This window comes from Marmota monax, unplaced genomic scaffold (assembly GCF_021218885.2).
Source record: "Marmota monax isolate L192 unplaced genomic scaffold, Marmota_monax_Labrador192_F-V1.1 WCK01_AAM20220418_F8-fsc00112, whole genome shotgun sequence".
In the NCBI taxonomy this organism is placed as follows: domain Eukaryota; kingdom Metazoa; phylum Chordata; class Mammalia; order Rodentia; family Sciuridae; genus Marmota; species Marmota monax.
The window spans coordinates 528,136-543,124 of record NW_026692073.1 but is presented as its reverse complement, the minus strand read 5'-3'; the positions used below and the strand labels follow the sequence as shown (position 1 = coordinate 543,124).

Sequence of the window (14,989 nt, the reverse complement as noted above, 5' to 3'; positions counted from 1 at the left end):
GAAGTTTATTTGTGGCTTTTGGTTTCAGAGCTCTCAGGCCGTAGATGGCTGACTCCACAGCTCTGGACCTGGGGTAAGGTAGAAAGAACATCATGGTGGAAATGTGTGACAGAAGAGAGCAGCTGAGAACATGGCATTAGGAAGCAGAGAGAGCTCTGCTCACAAGGGACAAAAGATGTACCCCAAGGCATGCCTCCAGTGATCTACCTCTTCCAGCCACACCTAATTTTCCTATAATTACCACCAAATTAATCCATCAGTACATAAATCCACTGATTAGGTTATAACTTTCACAATCTGATCACTTGACCTTTAAACTCTCTTGCATTTGTTTCACACATGAGCTTTTGGGGGACTCCACATATCCAAATCATAACATGCCTTGAGTATCAAATCTGGTTTAGATGAGACTCTAGACTTTGGACATTCAAGATGGTGCCAGACTGAGTTCAGACTTTAGATCTATTGAGAGAGAATGAATGTATTTCTCATGTGAGAATGACATGAACTTTGGGGGCCAGAAGGAAACTGATATGGATGTGTCCAATAAAAAAAAGTTCAAACGTTGGAAAATTACTTCTCAAATTTCTGTGTGTATGGTATTTGGAGGTGGGTCCTTTTGGGAGGTAATTAGAATTAGATGAGGACATGAGGTTAGGACCCCCATGATGGCATTTATGGCTTTATAAGAAGAGGAAAATATTCCTGAGCTAGCATACTTGCTCTGTCTTTCCACATTGTTATGTTGTGGTGCAGCGAGTTAAGCCCTTATCAGATGCCTCCAGAACCATGAGTCAAATAAACCTCTGTTCTTTAAAAATTTATAAATTTACTTATGATATTCAGCAACAGAAAACTAACAAAAACATTGTTCAATAAATTATTGTACCCTGAGTTATATGCTGTCTTGATCTTCAAAGAGAGTTGAAGGAGGAAGGAGGAAAGGAAGGGAAGGAGGAGTAGGTCAGAGGGGTATAAGGAGTCACAAATAGTGCCCCAATTCATGAAATTTTAGCTCAATATTGCCTTCCTAACATAGTTTTACTATGTGTTATTTCTTTCCCTCCATCTCAACTCTTTAGTAATGAGGGTTAGTCAAAAAATGTACCCTGTACATTTTAATAATATAACAATAATTCACTGAAGGATTTCTAATATGTCATATTTCTTCCTTGGAGATATCTATCCTTGTGAGTCATAAAACTGTGCAATTCATTACCATAACATTCTATAGATGAGGAAACTGAGGCTGAGAGAAGTGAGTAATTTGTGATTCAACCACTCATTGACACAGAACCAATTTGAATGTACTGAAAAGACTTCTGAACCAATTGTACATAATTATCTACCTATGTTTTGACCTCCTAGCAGAGTGTCTAGAGTGCTGAGAATCTAGGTCCGGGTAGGAGGGTATGAAGCTACTGTAGCAAGTGTATTAGGGAGGATGTTTGGGGCCTTGCCATATTCCAGCATGAAAGTTATGTTGCTTAGGTGCTTCCTTCATTAGCATGCAACTTAAGCCAGTACAAAAGCCCAGATTTTTTTTTAGACCAGAGTTTATTTTTGAGGTTTGTATGAATATGGTAAAAGAATCATAATGGTTAACTGAAACTATCAGACATAATATCACAGAGACAATGATGGTTGAGATTATATTAACCTGTATTCAGTTGTCATTTTAAAAAGATAGATGGTCAAACAGATTAGCAAATCTGTACCACAAGCACATCAGATAGAGCACTAATCTCTGGGATATACAAAGCACTCAAAAAACACCAAAAAAACAAATAACCCAATCAATTAATGGGCCAAGGAACTGAACAGACACTTCTAAGAAGAAGATATACAACCAATCAACAAACATGAAAAAATGTTCAACATCTCTAGCAATTAGAGAAATGCAAATCATAATTACTCTAAGATTTCATCTCACTCCAGTCAGAATGGCAGCTATTATGAATACAAACAAGAAGTGTTGACAAGGATGTGGGGGAAAAGGCACACTCATACATTGCTGATGGGACTGCAAATTGGTACAACCAATCTGGAAAGCAATATGGAGATTCCTTGGAAAACTTGGAATGGAACCACCATTTGACCCAACTATCTCACTCCTCCGTTTATATGGAAGGGACTTAAAAACAGCATACTACAGGGACATAGCCACATTAATGTTTATAGTAGCACAATTCACAATAGCTAAATTGTGGAACCAATCCAGATGTCCTTCAGTAGATGAATGTATATGGAAACTTTGATATATGTGTATATATATATATATATATATATATATATATATATATACATATATATATATATATATATATAATGGAATATTACTCAGCAATAAAAGAAAATAAAATCATGGCATTTGCAGGTAAATGGATGGAGTTGAAGAATATAATGATAAGTGAAGTAAAAAACCAAAGGCCAAAGGGCCAAATTTTTTCTTTGATATGAGGATGCTGACTCATAATGGAGATGGGGTGGGGGGAACATGGGAAGAATGGAGGATAGGGCAAAGGGGAGGGAGGGAAAGGGATGGGGGAAGCGTGTAGGAATGATGGTGGAATGAGTTAGACATCATTACCATAAGTACATGTATGAAGACACAAATAGTGTTACAACCAGTGACTTGAAAAATTGTGCTCTATATGTGTAATATGAAATGAGTTGCATTCTGCCATCGTGTATAACACATTAGAATGAAGAAATAATTTAATAATAGAAAATAAGCAACCAAATAAATCACTAAATACAAAAAACAGCATGGATATAAAAAGGTGGACCCTGAAAACCTGAAGAGGAAGGTACCACCAAGTGGGCAAGAGAGGGAGGATAAAAAAACAATAACTCCTCTGCTGCAGAAAATGATTTTAAAGTAGAATCAAGTAAATATAGATGTTGAGTGCTGATTTTTCATTGGTATTTCAATAGCTTCATTACAATTTTTAAAGTTCTCCATATATACTATACTTTTGATTTGTAACTATGTGATAATATGCTTTAAATGATTTTTATTATTACTTTACATTATATCTTTTAAAAGTTATCATTTTCATTCAATTGCTCTTATTAAATTAAGTAATATCCATGACCAGTAGGCAACCTTTGTATTCTACTGAACTTTTATCTTATAATGTGGAAAATCTATGTTGACCTAGAATGAATGTATTCTAAAATTTTCCTTTTCATTACGCTGTGTGTCTGTTTATGTGCTGTGTTACACAAATAATTATCAGCTTATGTTGTCCTGTCCAGAGGAGGGGGAGGAATGTCCTTGTTGGAGGCTTTGTGTGGGAAGAGAACAAGGCTGATGCTTAAAGGCCCTCTGATGGAATCTACTTGAGCCTCATACCAGATTGGGTAGGGCCGGTTATACCTGCCTGATGCTGGTCCAGGAAAGGTACCATTCAAGCAATCTCCAGCTTGGGGATACCATGGATACAAGTTCTGCCTTAGGACTCTGTGTAACTTCGATCTATTCTTCTTTTGGAAGTCCAGATTACAACCTAAAGCATTGAGACTTAGCTTTGCTACATGAATGTGGACCCAGCATGGTCAAATCTGACCTTCAACCTTTCCAAAGTTGATTGTTGGATTTGAGAATTAACTTCTCCTATATGCAAGGGAAGACAGAGGTAGGGAAGGAGGAGGAGTAGGGGAAAGAGAAGGAGAGGTGAAGAAGAGGAGAAAGAAGGAAGGAAAAATCAGAGGAAGAAGGGGAAGGAGGAGAGGGAGAAGGAGAGAAAAGAAAGAGAAATATAGGAAAGCAAAAGTCTCTTGACCTTGAAGAGTTTGGATCTCTAATACTAGGAAAATTTGAAGGCATATATTGGGAATGCTTATTTTGTTTCTGCCAGTAAATAAAACCCTCAGGGAAGGTTATTAATTTATCTGGCCTATTTAGTATATTAAATGACACTATTTCATACTCTAGTGACCTAAAAAAGTTAATTTGCCATTTGAATGGCGTGAATGATGAATGCTTACATCAGGTACTGGCACTTTACAATACTCAACAAACATTTAGTACTTTTTGCTTAAGTGGGCTTTATTTTTTTATTAGCATCTATGGGAAAGAAATGGGAACTGTAACATTCTGTAGGGGATAACAGGACACGTTTTGGATAGGGTACCATTTCAGAATGAGAGATGCTTTAACCTAGAGCCCTGATAGAGATGGAGAGAATACCAGAAAGGAAAAAGGAAGGGAGAAAAATGATTACAAAATCCCTTGGTTTCCTGTGCTTCTTCTGTCCTTTTAATCTAAGGCACAGTGACCTTCTGTGCCCCTTGTATCCCCCTTGGATTTCTTCAACCCCCATGCCTGCCCTCTCTACAATTCTTTATGAGCTATCATGTGGGGCTAGAATGGAATTTGGAAAATTAAGAGCTGATTTTTATTCCTCTGATATCTTGGTTGCCTTGGGCACTAAAATAATTTGAATTGGTTTTGAAATGAAATGTCACTTATGGAGTAAAATTTTATAATAATTTGCTTAATTTAAACAATGAATTGGGGAGAGAGCAGCAGACATCTGATTTGCATTTTATACATAAAATAATGTTTATCAGATGTTTGGAGGCAATAGATATACAACTTCTGAACTGATGGGGCATGGTTATACTTATTGCTCTTGCAATAGAAACATAGGACATAGCACAGAACACCTTTACTCTTTGGTTATTTTTGAAAGCAAATATATAAATAATATAAAGAAAATTGTATTCTCCTTTCTGTCCTTGAAAGCTGTATGTCTCTGTGTTCCAGAAATTATTTGGTGCACAACCAATGGATCCCACCATTTCGTCATAACACGGTATGATAAAATAGGGAGAGGGTTTGGTAAGCCAGAAGCAAAAAGCATTCTTGTTATTTTCATAGATCCAACAAAAATTAACAGAATAATACAGTAAATAAATAAAATAAATAAATGCAAATAAAATAAAAAATGAGCAAAGGTATAAATAAATTGCAAATGAAATTTCTAAAGTAGATTTTGATAAGACAAAATTCTCAAAAATTATTAGAAGATAATGCTTACTGAAAACCAAGATACTAGCTTTAGGACTATGATAGATAATAATGAGACTTGCAGTTGCCTGCATACACTCACAGAGAGGCTTGCTATTGTCAAATGCCTGAGGTTGTTCTCAGTGATCCTTGACTCTGGTCACTCTATGACAACTGAAATGAGGAAAGTTAGAGTTCCAGAACACGTTTGATTCTGTGTCAGCAGGTTTCAAGAGTTGAGGGCTGCGCGCGGGCGGGGTCAGCGCCTTACAGTCCTCCACGTGGTCTCTCACATCTCCCTTCCTACCTTGTTTACTCCTCCAGGGGGAGGGAAATGAACAGTCAGGTGCGACCCAGCAGGGGGAGTGGGTGAGCTGGCCCTCGGGCCGCCCAAATGTATCCTTGGGTGTGGGTATGGGTGTGGGGCAATTTGGGTGGGAGCATCGTGGCCGCTACCACCAATTTCTGCGCCTTTTTAGTGGGGTGTGTGCAGGAGTGAGGATAAATAGGAGGCTCCCTCCTCTCCCGACACTCACAGAGCCGGCCGGCCGTCCTCCCTGGGTGTTTCCTTGCCCTGTAGCCAGGGTGCCAGCCAGAAGAGTAGTTTCGTTTCCTCCTGGCTCCAGGATTAGTTTCCAAGCACCCTCTCGAGCGCCCGGGTCCCGGGAAGGGGGCGAAGAAGGAGGAGGGAGACTCGTCTAGGGGCTGCCCGGCCCCGCAGAGCGGGGTTGATGGACCGGGCCGCCCCGGGCAGCGGCGCCAGCTCCCTGCCACTGCTCCTGGCCCTTGCCCTGGGTAAGTGGCCACGTTGGGCACTTGAGAGCAGGAGGAAAGACCGGGGCTGGAGTCACAGGGAGGGCGAACTCTGAGTCGCGCAGACATCTGGGCACGAGGGCGCTCTCGGGCTGGCGAGCGCGGGTCAGAGAACTTTGATGACTGAGAGAGGACGAAGTTGAGGATCTGGCAATTGGGCCCTTGGGGCTGCACCTGTTGGAGGCTGCCCCTAGGCGTGGAGGGAGGCCCGAAGGCGGAAGGGATCGCGCGGGCCGTGCTGCCGGTGCTATGCTCAGGTTGCCAACGGGAGCAGTGCACAGAACAGAGGGCCCTATAGCGACCCGAGGGGGTGCCTTAGGGCTCTGGGGACAGAGTGCCCTCGAGTGCGGAGTGGTGGGAGGAAAACTCACTAAAGAAGGAGAATAGACGTCTGTACCCCGAAGGGTACCCACAGGAGAAACTCAGTGACCCAAGATGCTGGCAGGGAGTGTGGAGCAACCTGGTGGAGAGAATTTCTCTCTCTCTCTCTCTCTCTCTCTCTCTCTCTCTCTCTCTCTGTGTGTGTGTGTGTCCGGCAGTGTGAGAAAGGTAGGGGACGGCTCCTGGAGAAACTGTCATGATCTAAGAATGAATTAATATGCCTTATTTTTGCTGGGGCAGCTGGAAGGAACTGGGAAAGGCAAAAACTCACCTTCGGGGGGACCTGACTCTCCTGTTGCTGACAGGGAAGAAAGGAAAGGGAAATGACACATTTTATTGAGGAAACCTTTGATGAAATTCAAGAACACTTCACTTGTAATCTGTTATTTCCTATTTTAAGACGAAACTCTGGGAGCGAAAACTTTTCTTCAGTGGGAGAAAAGTTGTTACTTTAAAGACCACTGGACATGAATCACCTGGGTGAGGGAAGAGGACAGGTGGAAGGAACAGGTGCCTTGAACTTTCTGGAGCCATCCCTATGACCTTGGAAGTCTGTGCTTAGGATGGAGAGCTGGAACTTCAAATGACTGGAAGTAAGGCTCTCCTTGCCTCCAAAGTAGGAGGGGAGCAGGAAGTCATGTAGGTGGGAAAAGTCCACCTCCTGGAAACACCCTCTTGCATTGTGGTTATTTTGGATGTCAGAAGGAAAGGGACCCTAGTGATATTTTCTAGTCTTAACTGGAGAGTATGGGCATCTTGGATGGTACATGGGGAGGTCTCCCTAGCCTAAACATTGTCATCGTATCACTCCTATCTTCAACCCTGGAAACACATGTGAATAAAGGGGTGGAATTTTTTTCTTATGGAGGAAAAATAAGTGGAATGTAAATCAATGTTTTCATTTTTGTTCTGTCCTTGGAGTGAGAAAGCGGGTAATGTAACTTGGTTGCAGGTGGATCAGACATAGATTCATGGTTAGAAAGAAGGGATGGATTTAACAAATCCTGCAGAGGGAGAAGTCAGTATTAGTGTAGTGAAGAGTAATGAGGAGCATCAAGAAGAGTGATGCACCTGAGATTTAGGACTTTCACCAGGATCACTGGGATGTAGGTGGCATCCTCCTCCTTTGCCTTACCTGCACAGTCTGGCAGTCTAGGTACTCAGTATCTGCTGTAGTCAGCAAGATGCTGAAGTATGTAGGAATGGGTAGGGGGTGAGAAGAGTATTTGAGAGATTCCTAGACCACAATTCTTGCCCCCAAAAGAACATTGGGGAATGCAAGACTGCCAATATGAAACAATTAGAGAAACACTTAGGAAACCAAAGAAGGGAGAGCTCAGTAGTGAGGAAAGGAATAGTGGGGAGAAACTGTTTAAGGGACCTGAGTAGGTAATGGAAGCTTGGGTAGGATTTCAAATAGCAGAGAAGAAAGTGAGAAATAGATAAGGGAAAAAGCACTTAGTAAAGGTTGATGATGGGATTGACAATGTTCTACTGGAAAGACAAGCAACAGCTTGTAAGACAGAATTCATAAAATGCAGACAGATTATGACGAATTGAAAAAAAGACTGTAAAATATTTGGACACGAATCAATTAGTAGTAAAATGCACACTATCACAAGGCTTGGATGAAGGAGGTATAATGTGAACAATGATTTACAGGAGATGAATGAATCTGGCACTGGGGTGCACTGTGGGAAGAGGGGAGAAAAACTGCAGATCAGAGGGTCTGATTGTTTCATAGGTATGATCCAGGCATGAGCTAATTAGAGCTCAAATTAGGGTGCTGGGCCAAGAGAAATGCCAGGGTAGAAATAACTGTTGAGTGTTGATGGACATTCTCCCCCACTTTACTGTCATACTGTGCTTTAACTTTTTTTTTTTTTTGAAAACTTGTCAAAAGGCAGAATTGTACAGACTTTTATTCACTCAGGGTAACCGAAATGTACAACCACCTTCAGAATGATTGACTTAGGAAGTTGAATTCTGCGTCTGCATCCCCTAAGAGCTCTCTCTCTCTCTTTTTTTTTTTTTTGCAAAATGCCAAAGGATATAATTTGTTGGTATCACTGTTTCCATTAAGCATTTCTACTTCTATCATACACACTTTACTTTTAAGTTCCATTCCTAATTTAAGGGACATGTTATTTTATTTACTTTTTGAAAAGAATGTGAGAAATGTGTTGGGCGGGGTGGACAGTGGAAAGACCAGAGAGCTGGCATTGAGCAGACATGAGATCTGGTTCTTGCTCTGCCATTCTATGACTAAGATATCTGTAAGTCACAATTTTCTGGCATTGTTTTCTTCATTTGTAGAATGAAGGGGTTTCTCAGATGACTATACACTTTCCTTTCTCATATGCTTTAAAAAAGTAAAATAACTTGTGACAAATTATGGATGACTTATATGTATTATAAATGCAGATGCTCCTTAAGTACACCTGGGACTTAGCAGATGGATTTAGACAGGGGAGTTTTTATTATAACATATGCAAATGATATACTATTCCCTTTGGGAAATTTTATGAACAGAAAAGTAAGGTGATATAGAAAAGAGTCATACCTAGGAAAACTGAATTAATATGGTACATATAAATTTAACATAGATATAAATTTTCTATTTATATATGTAATAATGTATATACTTATATATGTAGATCTGTACATATTTTTATATGTAATTAAATTCTTTGTACATATTAATTGATTATATTTTACTAAAGCTAAAGGAATTTTCATAGTCAGTAGAAATCTTGAACAACTTAATTTTTCTATAAATAGAATTTCCAAAAAACCCTTCCATTTCTCAACTGTATTATCTTATTTGCTAACAAATCCATTTATTAATAGTATACCAATTCCAGTGATTCAGAGGAAACTGTTGAAGAAGAGATATTGAATACTTTGTTTTCAGCTTTGTTATTTTGTATGAGAAATAATCCCATTAAGATTATTTTCATTCTAAGCATTATGGGTGATGGGCGATAGCCTTAATTTGTAACTGGTTATGATTCCTTAGATGACGAAGATGCCAATCCATAACTTCTTCCTTGCCAAAAGAGGGGAACACCCTGTAGTGACTTCATTCTGAGCCATATTTGCATTTGCTTGCTTTTTCAAGACATGCCACGAAAATTGGAGTCTGGTTCCAGTAACTCTTACATTTTGTCTGTGAGGGCAGTTTCTGTGTTTTTAAAGTTAGTGTTAATATTGGATGATTTGAATCACAAATTATCACAAAACATCCTGTCTAAACAATGGTTAGGATTACCTTCCCAGGCCAGTTCATATAAAACTTTGAATTAAAAGGGTACTTAAAGGATAGAACTAATTGGAATAATCTTATATTAAAGTCTGTAGTAAGCATTAAGTTCGAAGAGATGTGACTGGTTTTATATTATATCTTCATAGCAATGGATTTCTCTTCATCTGCAAGGACTTTAGAGGGTTCTCTCTCTCTCTCTCTCTCTCTCTCTCTCTCTCTCTCTCTCTCTCTCTCTCTCATACATTTGCATTAAAAAGACATCTTGCAATTCAGGGCATTTATTTCTCAAAAAGGGATTGCTATGGTTTAGACCTGCAATGTCCCCCAAAGGCTCATGTGCTTAAGGCTCCAACCACAATGAAGTGGTCTCCAGAGGTAAAGGTTTTAGGAAATGATTGGACCACAAGGGCTCTAATCTCATCAGTGGATGAATTCATTTTATGGATTATTAATTTGAATAGATTATTAGAAGGTAGAATCTAGTTGAAGGAAGAGGTCTCTGGAGGTTTGACCTAGAAATGTTTATCTTGTTCCTGGCCCCTTCCTCTCTGTCTTGTGTGACTGTTTCCTGGCTGCCATGAGCTGAGCATCTTTCCTCTTCCATAACCTTCCTCCAAGACGTTCTGTCTCACCTCAGGACAAAAGCAATGAAGCCAGCTAGTCATGGACTGAAATCTGAGCCAAAATAAACTTTTCCTCCTTTAAGTTGTTTATGTCAGGTGTTTTGGTCACAGAGATAAAAAGCTGACTAACACCAGGGACAAAAGCAAGAATCTTTTGTGGAGGAGTATAGGTTTTGACTTATACCTTCTAAGATTTGCAAGTCAGACACTGAAGTGGCAAGTATTTAATACCACCATTCATTTATACAAGTTTAATTATTCTTAAGTTACCTATTTAGACAATTGTAGAATGCTTCAAATGGAGTAGCCCCCAATGTCCTTTAAATGAGCAACTTTCCATGTTTCTATGGAAAACTTAATGCACAACCAAGTTGTGGAGTGCTAAAGGTTTATAGTGATTCAAACATCATACAGTGAGTTGATTTCCTCATTCTTTTATACTGTCCCTACAGCTAAACTCACCTTGTGTGTAATAATAATAGTCATGCTTTTAGTTTTGGCCACATACCAGGTGTGGATCCATTTTGGCTTTCTCAGTCTGGATTCCACAAGAGTTTTTTTTTTGTTTTGTTTTTTTTAGTGGTGCTAGGGATTGAACCAGGGCTTTGTGCATGCGAGGCAAGTCCACAAGAGTTTTAAACCATATACTTATTTTTTTTTAATATTTATTTTTTAGCTTTAGGTGAACACAATGTCTTTATTTTATTTTTGTGTGGTGCTGAGGATTAAATCCAGTGCCTCACACATGCCAGGTGAGCGCCATACTACTTGAGCCATATCCCCAGCCCCTTAAACCATATACTTATTTTGAGTGACTCATAGTTGTCCTACAGAGGATACATAGCTAATCCTAGTCTAGATGCACAACAAAGAAGTTAAATCATCAGACAATAGATGCTTTAGGACATTCAAAATTAATTCTCTTTCAGAGAGCTGGCTATAGGAAGGTCAGATTTTCTCTAACACTCACTATATCTCTGAAAGGTAGATGCTATTACAAATGACCCAACTTTATAGACCTGGAGCCTAACACTCTGAGAAATTAAGTGACTCCCTAAAATACACCATAAGGTGGAATCAAATTCTTGTCTATATGATTTCAAGATTTGAATTCTCAGCCCTGCCCCATGCTACCTTCATGTTTTATGTACTATTAATGCTTCTTAAGCTAAGATCCTAGTTGATTATGGACCCACAAAGAATTCTTAGGCTAGTTGGTCAGGAATACTCTCAAGTCAAATTTAAGAGGAAAGTAATCTGATTAAAATGGGTATTCTTTTTATAGCTAAAGACTGCTAGCATTCATGGGGATATTTGTATCTTAACAAAAAAGGAATCTCAGTAGCTCAAATGAATCTGTAATTGTGAGCATATAAAGGAAGAGGAGAAACTGTTTTGGATGGTTGGAGAGAGATGGAGTATTTAATCTTAATTCACATCAATTAAGCAACTGCCTACTTTGATTATCAGCAAAGTCAAGTAACCATGAAATACTTTCCTGCATTCTTTACATTTTTTCCTGAAGATATATGGTATATTATTTACTGACTTATAGGCTAGTTAATTATTTATAAAAGGGAGGTGGAACATTTATAACAATGTTCATATTTAATCTTATTTCAAGGTTCTAAGTTACCTATATAACAGAAAGAATTATTAATGTAACATTTTCCTCTTTGCAAAAAAAGGTATGCATTTATTTATTTGTTTGGACTTATTATTTACTTTGGGGAGATTGTATAGAGTGTCTGGCAGATAGCAAATATGCAAAACATATCAGTTAAATGAATGAATGAATGAATTCAAGTGGTTATTGGTGGAATGTGCCCATCCACTAAAAAAGGCAGCAAATAAAGCATTTCTATTATGCTTTTGCCAAACATTAGCCCATGGTTCAGAGATGTTGTAGAAGGGCATGTTTCTTCACCTCTTGTTACACGGAACTTGCAATTGGCTGTGCTGGTGATCCATTCATCCATTCTTGTTTTGCAAGAAGTAAGATTATTTCTTCCATTTCTTATGTTTCATATTAGAAAGTCAGGCTGCTACATCCTTCACATGATTGGTTCAATGGCATAGTTCATTGGTAAAAATATAGGCTTTTAATATAAGTGTTGGGGGTTGAGGGTATAACATACAAAAGGTTCCAGAGTTTGGTTCCAGCCCCAATAATTAATTAACTAATTCATTAAATTAAATAAGACAAAATAAGTATTTAAGTGAAGAAGAGAAGATCAGTGGACTAGGGTACTTTCCAATGGTTTATTAAAAATGTTCTTTGAATTCTGTGTGGTGTTAGGTGATTTTTTTTTCTCTTTGATTAGAACTTTTTGGACACATGTTTTTCATTAGTGGTGAATAATCAAGTTGTTCTAGTCATAGGTTTCTGTTTAATATTAAATAGAAAAGAACTTTTGGTGGTTCATGTAGAAGTTGAGCTAGATATGCTTTAGAGATAGACTTGATATTTGATTTGTCAGTGTGGAATTTCTAAGTTATTTTACATTATATATGAAGTTTTCATATCCATCAATTGTCTGAGTTTCCTAATGGTTAGATGTACGTACATGACATATAAATTCTTGTTCTCTATTCTTTGAGGTGAGCTGTGTGGTCCAGGCCTTTCTAGAATAGGAAATGACCACTTGCCTTTGCCTTCTAGTGCAGCAAGCTCAGTAGCAAGGCCAGAAAAAATGTCATCAGAGCTGAATGAATCATTTTTATGAGATCTGGATCTGACTTGTTTGTGACCACCTTCCTATTGCAATGTCACCTGGGTTCTGGAAATCGAGAGAGCTCTTACCTCCTAGGGAGACTGACACAGAATGTTGCTCTGCACTTGGGGATCTACTTGACCTTCACTATGGAATCTCAATAGAGTAACTCTTTACATTTTGGGGGACATTTAGAATTGAAAAAGTGTTTTCATCCCCATTATCTCATTTTATCTGAACAACAAAAATAATAGCAGAGTAGTTATGCAGTGTGTGAGCTAGGCACTGTTCTAAGAGCTTAATAACCCATTTTATTCACATAGTAATGCTATCTAGCTCCTGTGCTAGGTGAATAAAGTTGTACACCAGAGCTAGATATCATTATTATTTCCATTTATAGAGGAAGATATGAAACAGAGAGGTTATGTAAATACTACAAGGTTCTGGCTTGATGAATATGAACTCTAAGTGCAAGATGAGTGCCTGGATCATAACAGATAAACATTCATTGTTGAATATAGTAAATAGGAGGGGATTAGACACTAAAATTCAGAGATATTACATTGCATTTAAGTGGAAACCCACCACTGGGAACCAGTTCTCCAGACTAATTTAAAAAGCCATTTATATTCATCCTAGCTGTTTTCTACACACTCTCTCTCACATATTAGACCCCTGGCTCTTCATTCTACCTAAGAAATACTCCCTGCTTAGAACCCTAACTTGGGCCATGCTGTTGATAATATTCACTTGACATTGAGCAGACCAAGTGTTTGACTTTATTCTGCCCAGCGTCATTCTGGGCAGCCCACTCTGACTCTATTCTTAAATCAACCTGAACTTGTGTGGTGACTACTGTACCTTCCTCGTCTGCTTCACCATCACAACACCTGGGGAGTGCTCCTGTGGGCAGATAGAGTGGGGTGATATTACTTTACATTCTTCTGGATTGAACCCACATGCCTATTACTGAGAATGGGTAAAAGGAACCTATTACGAGACAGGGCAGCGAGATAGTCAAGAGGTAAACCCTGAGCCAGACTGAGTCATGCCAGTGCAGAGACTTGCTACCTCTGAAATCTTGGGCAAATCTCATAAGGTCTCCGTTCCTTCATCTATGAAAACTGACAGTAATAAAACCAAACCTATTATGTGGCTTAAATGTATCACTGTATAAAGCACTTAAAATGTGCCTGGAACAGAGTAAGCTTTAGATAAGCAAGGGCTACTGTAGTAGAAAATAGGAAAATACAGAAGAAATCATTAATTATAATCAATACTTTGATTTGTTTTTGATATTTTGATTATAGGCATTTTATGAATTTAATCTGGGTCTACTCACTGATGGACAAATTTTCTATTTATGTCTAGAATGAGTGCTCCTACTAGTTATGAAATAGGAAATAGATAAGAATTCTCAAGAGCCTCATTTTAACTCATTTTGTTAAAAAGGAACACATATGAAAAATAAAGCTGCAAAAGTAAAATACATATTTACTTTCTAAAAATAAATGATTTCATAGATTCTTCTTCCCTTGCAAATTTTGATCATAATTTTGTGCAACAAAGAATTTGATGCTACTTGCCTGATATGGATATTGAACACAAAAATCAGACTGTAGTGGCAGAGTAAAATAATATATTTAAAAGGGGATTTTAATATTTGAGATAATCTCATCAAAGTGGGGTTCTCTCATTTATTTTAATTATACAAATAATTACCTCAATTAAGAAGAAATGAAACTGACATTTTGGAAGAATGATGATGCAATGTCAAAATCAGGAAAATGGAAAATAAATTACTTTAGACATTTTGGGGGATAAACTAATTTTTTCAAAATTTTAAGAGTGAACAGCCATGCATAAATATTAAGTTGTTTCACAATGATTGATTTGTAAAATTGAGATAGTTACTTGACCTCTCTATGCCTCATTCTCTTACCTAAAGAAAAAAAAATGGTAAATGTCATCTAGAGACTCAGGATTGCTTTGAGGATAAAATGAGATAATGCAGGAAAAGATTTTAGTGCAATAATTGGGAAATAAATGTTCAGCATAATATTAATATTCTTGACATTGTAAATATTTATGAATATGCAGATAATGCTTAAATTATTTCATAGGTATGATCTAAAAAGGATAAACAGAAATGCTGTGTTCATTAAGCCAATTGGAG

General features: G+C 38.1%; 1 protein-coding gene across 2 annotated transcripts in view; it reads left to right on the top strand.

Annotated features, from left to right (window-relative positions):
- Positions 1-5,679: 5,679 nt before the first annotated feature.
- The window catches only part of Btc (betacellulin), a 52,941-nt gene continuing 43,631 nt past the window's right edge, over positions 5,680-14,989 (top strand). For both annotated transcript variants that reach the window (XM_046458650.2, XM_046458641.2), the window contains exon 1: positions 5,680-5,812. In XM_046458650.2, the coding sequence (XP_046314606.1) occupies positions 5,749-5,812 (64 nt within the window). In that variant the 5' untranslated portion in view covers positions 5,680-5,748. The remainder of the gene's footprint in view (positions 5,813-14,989) is intronic.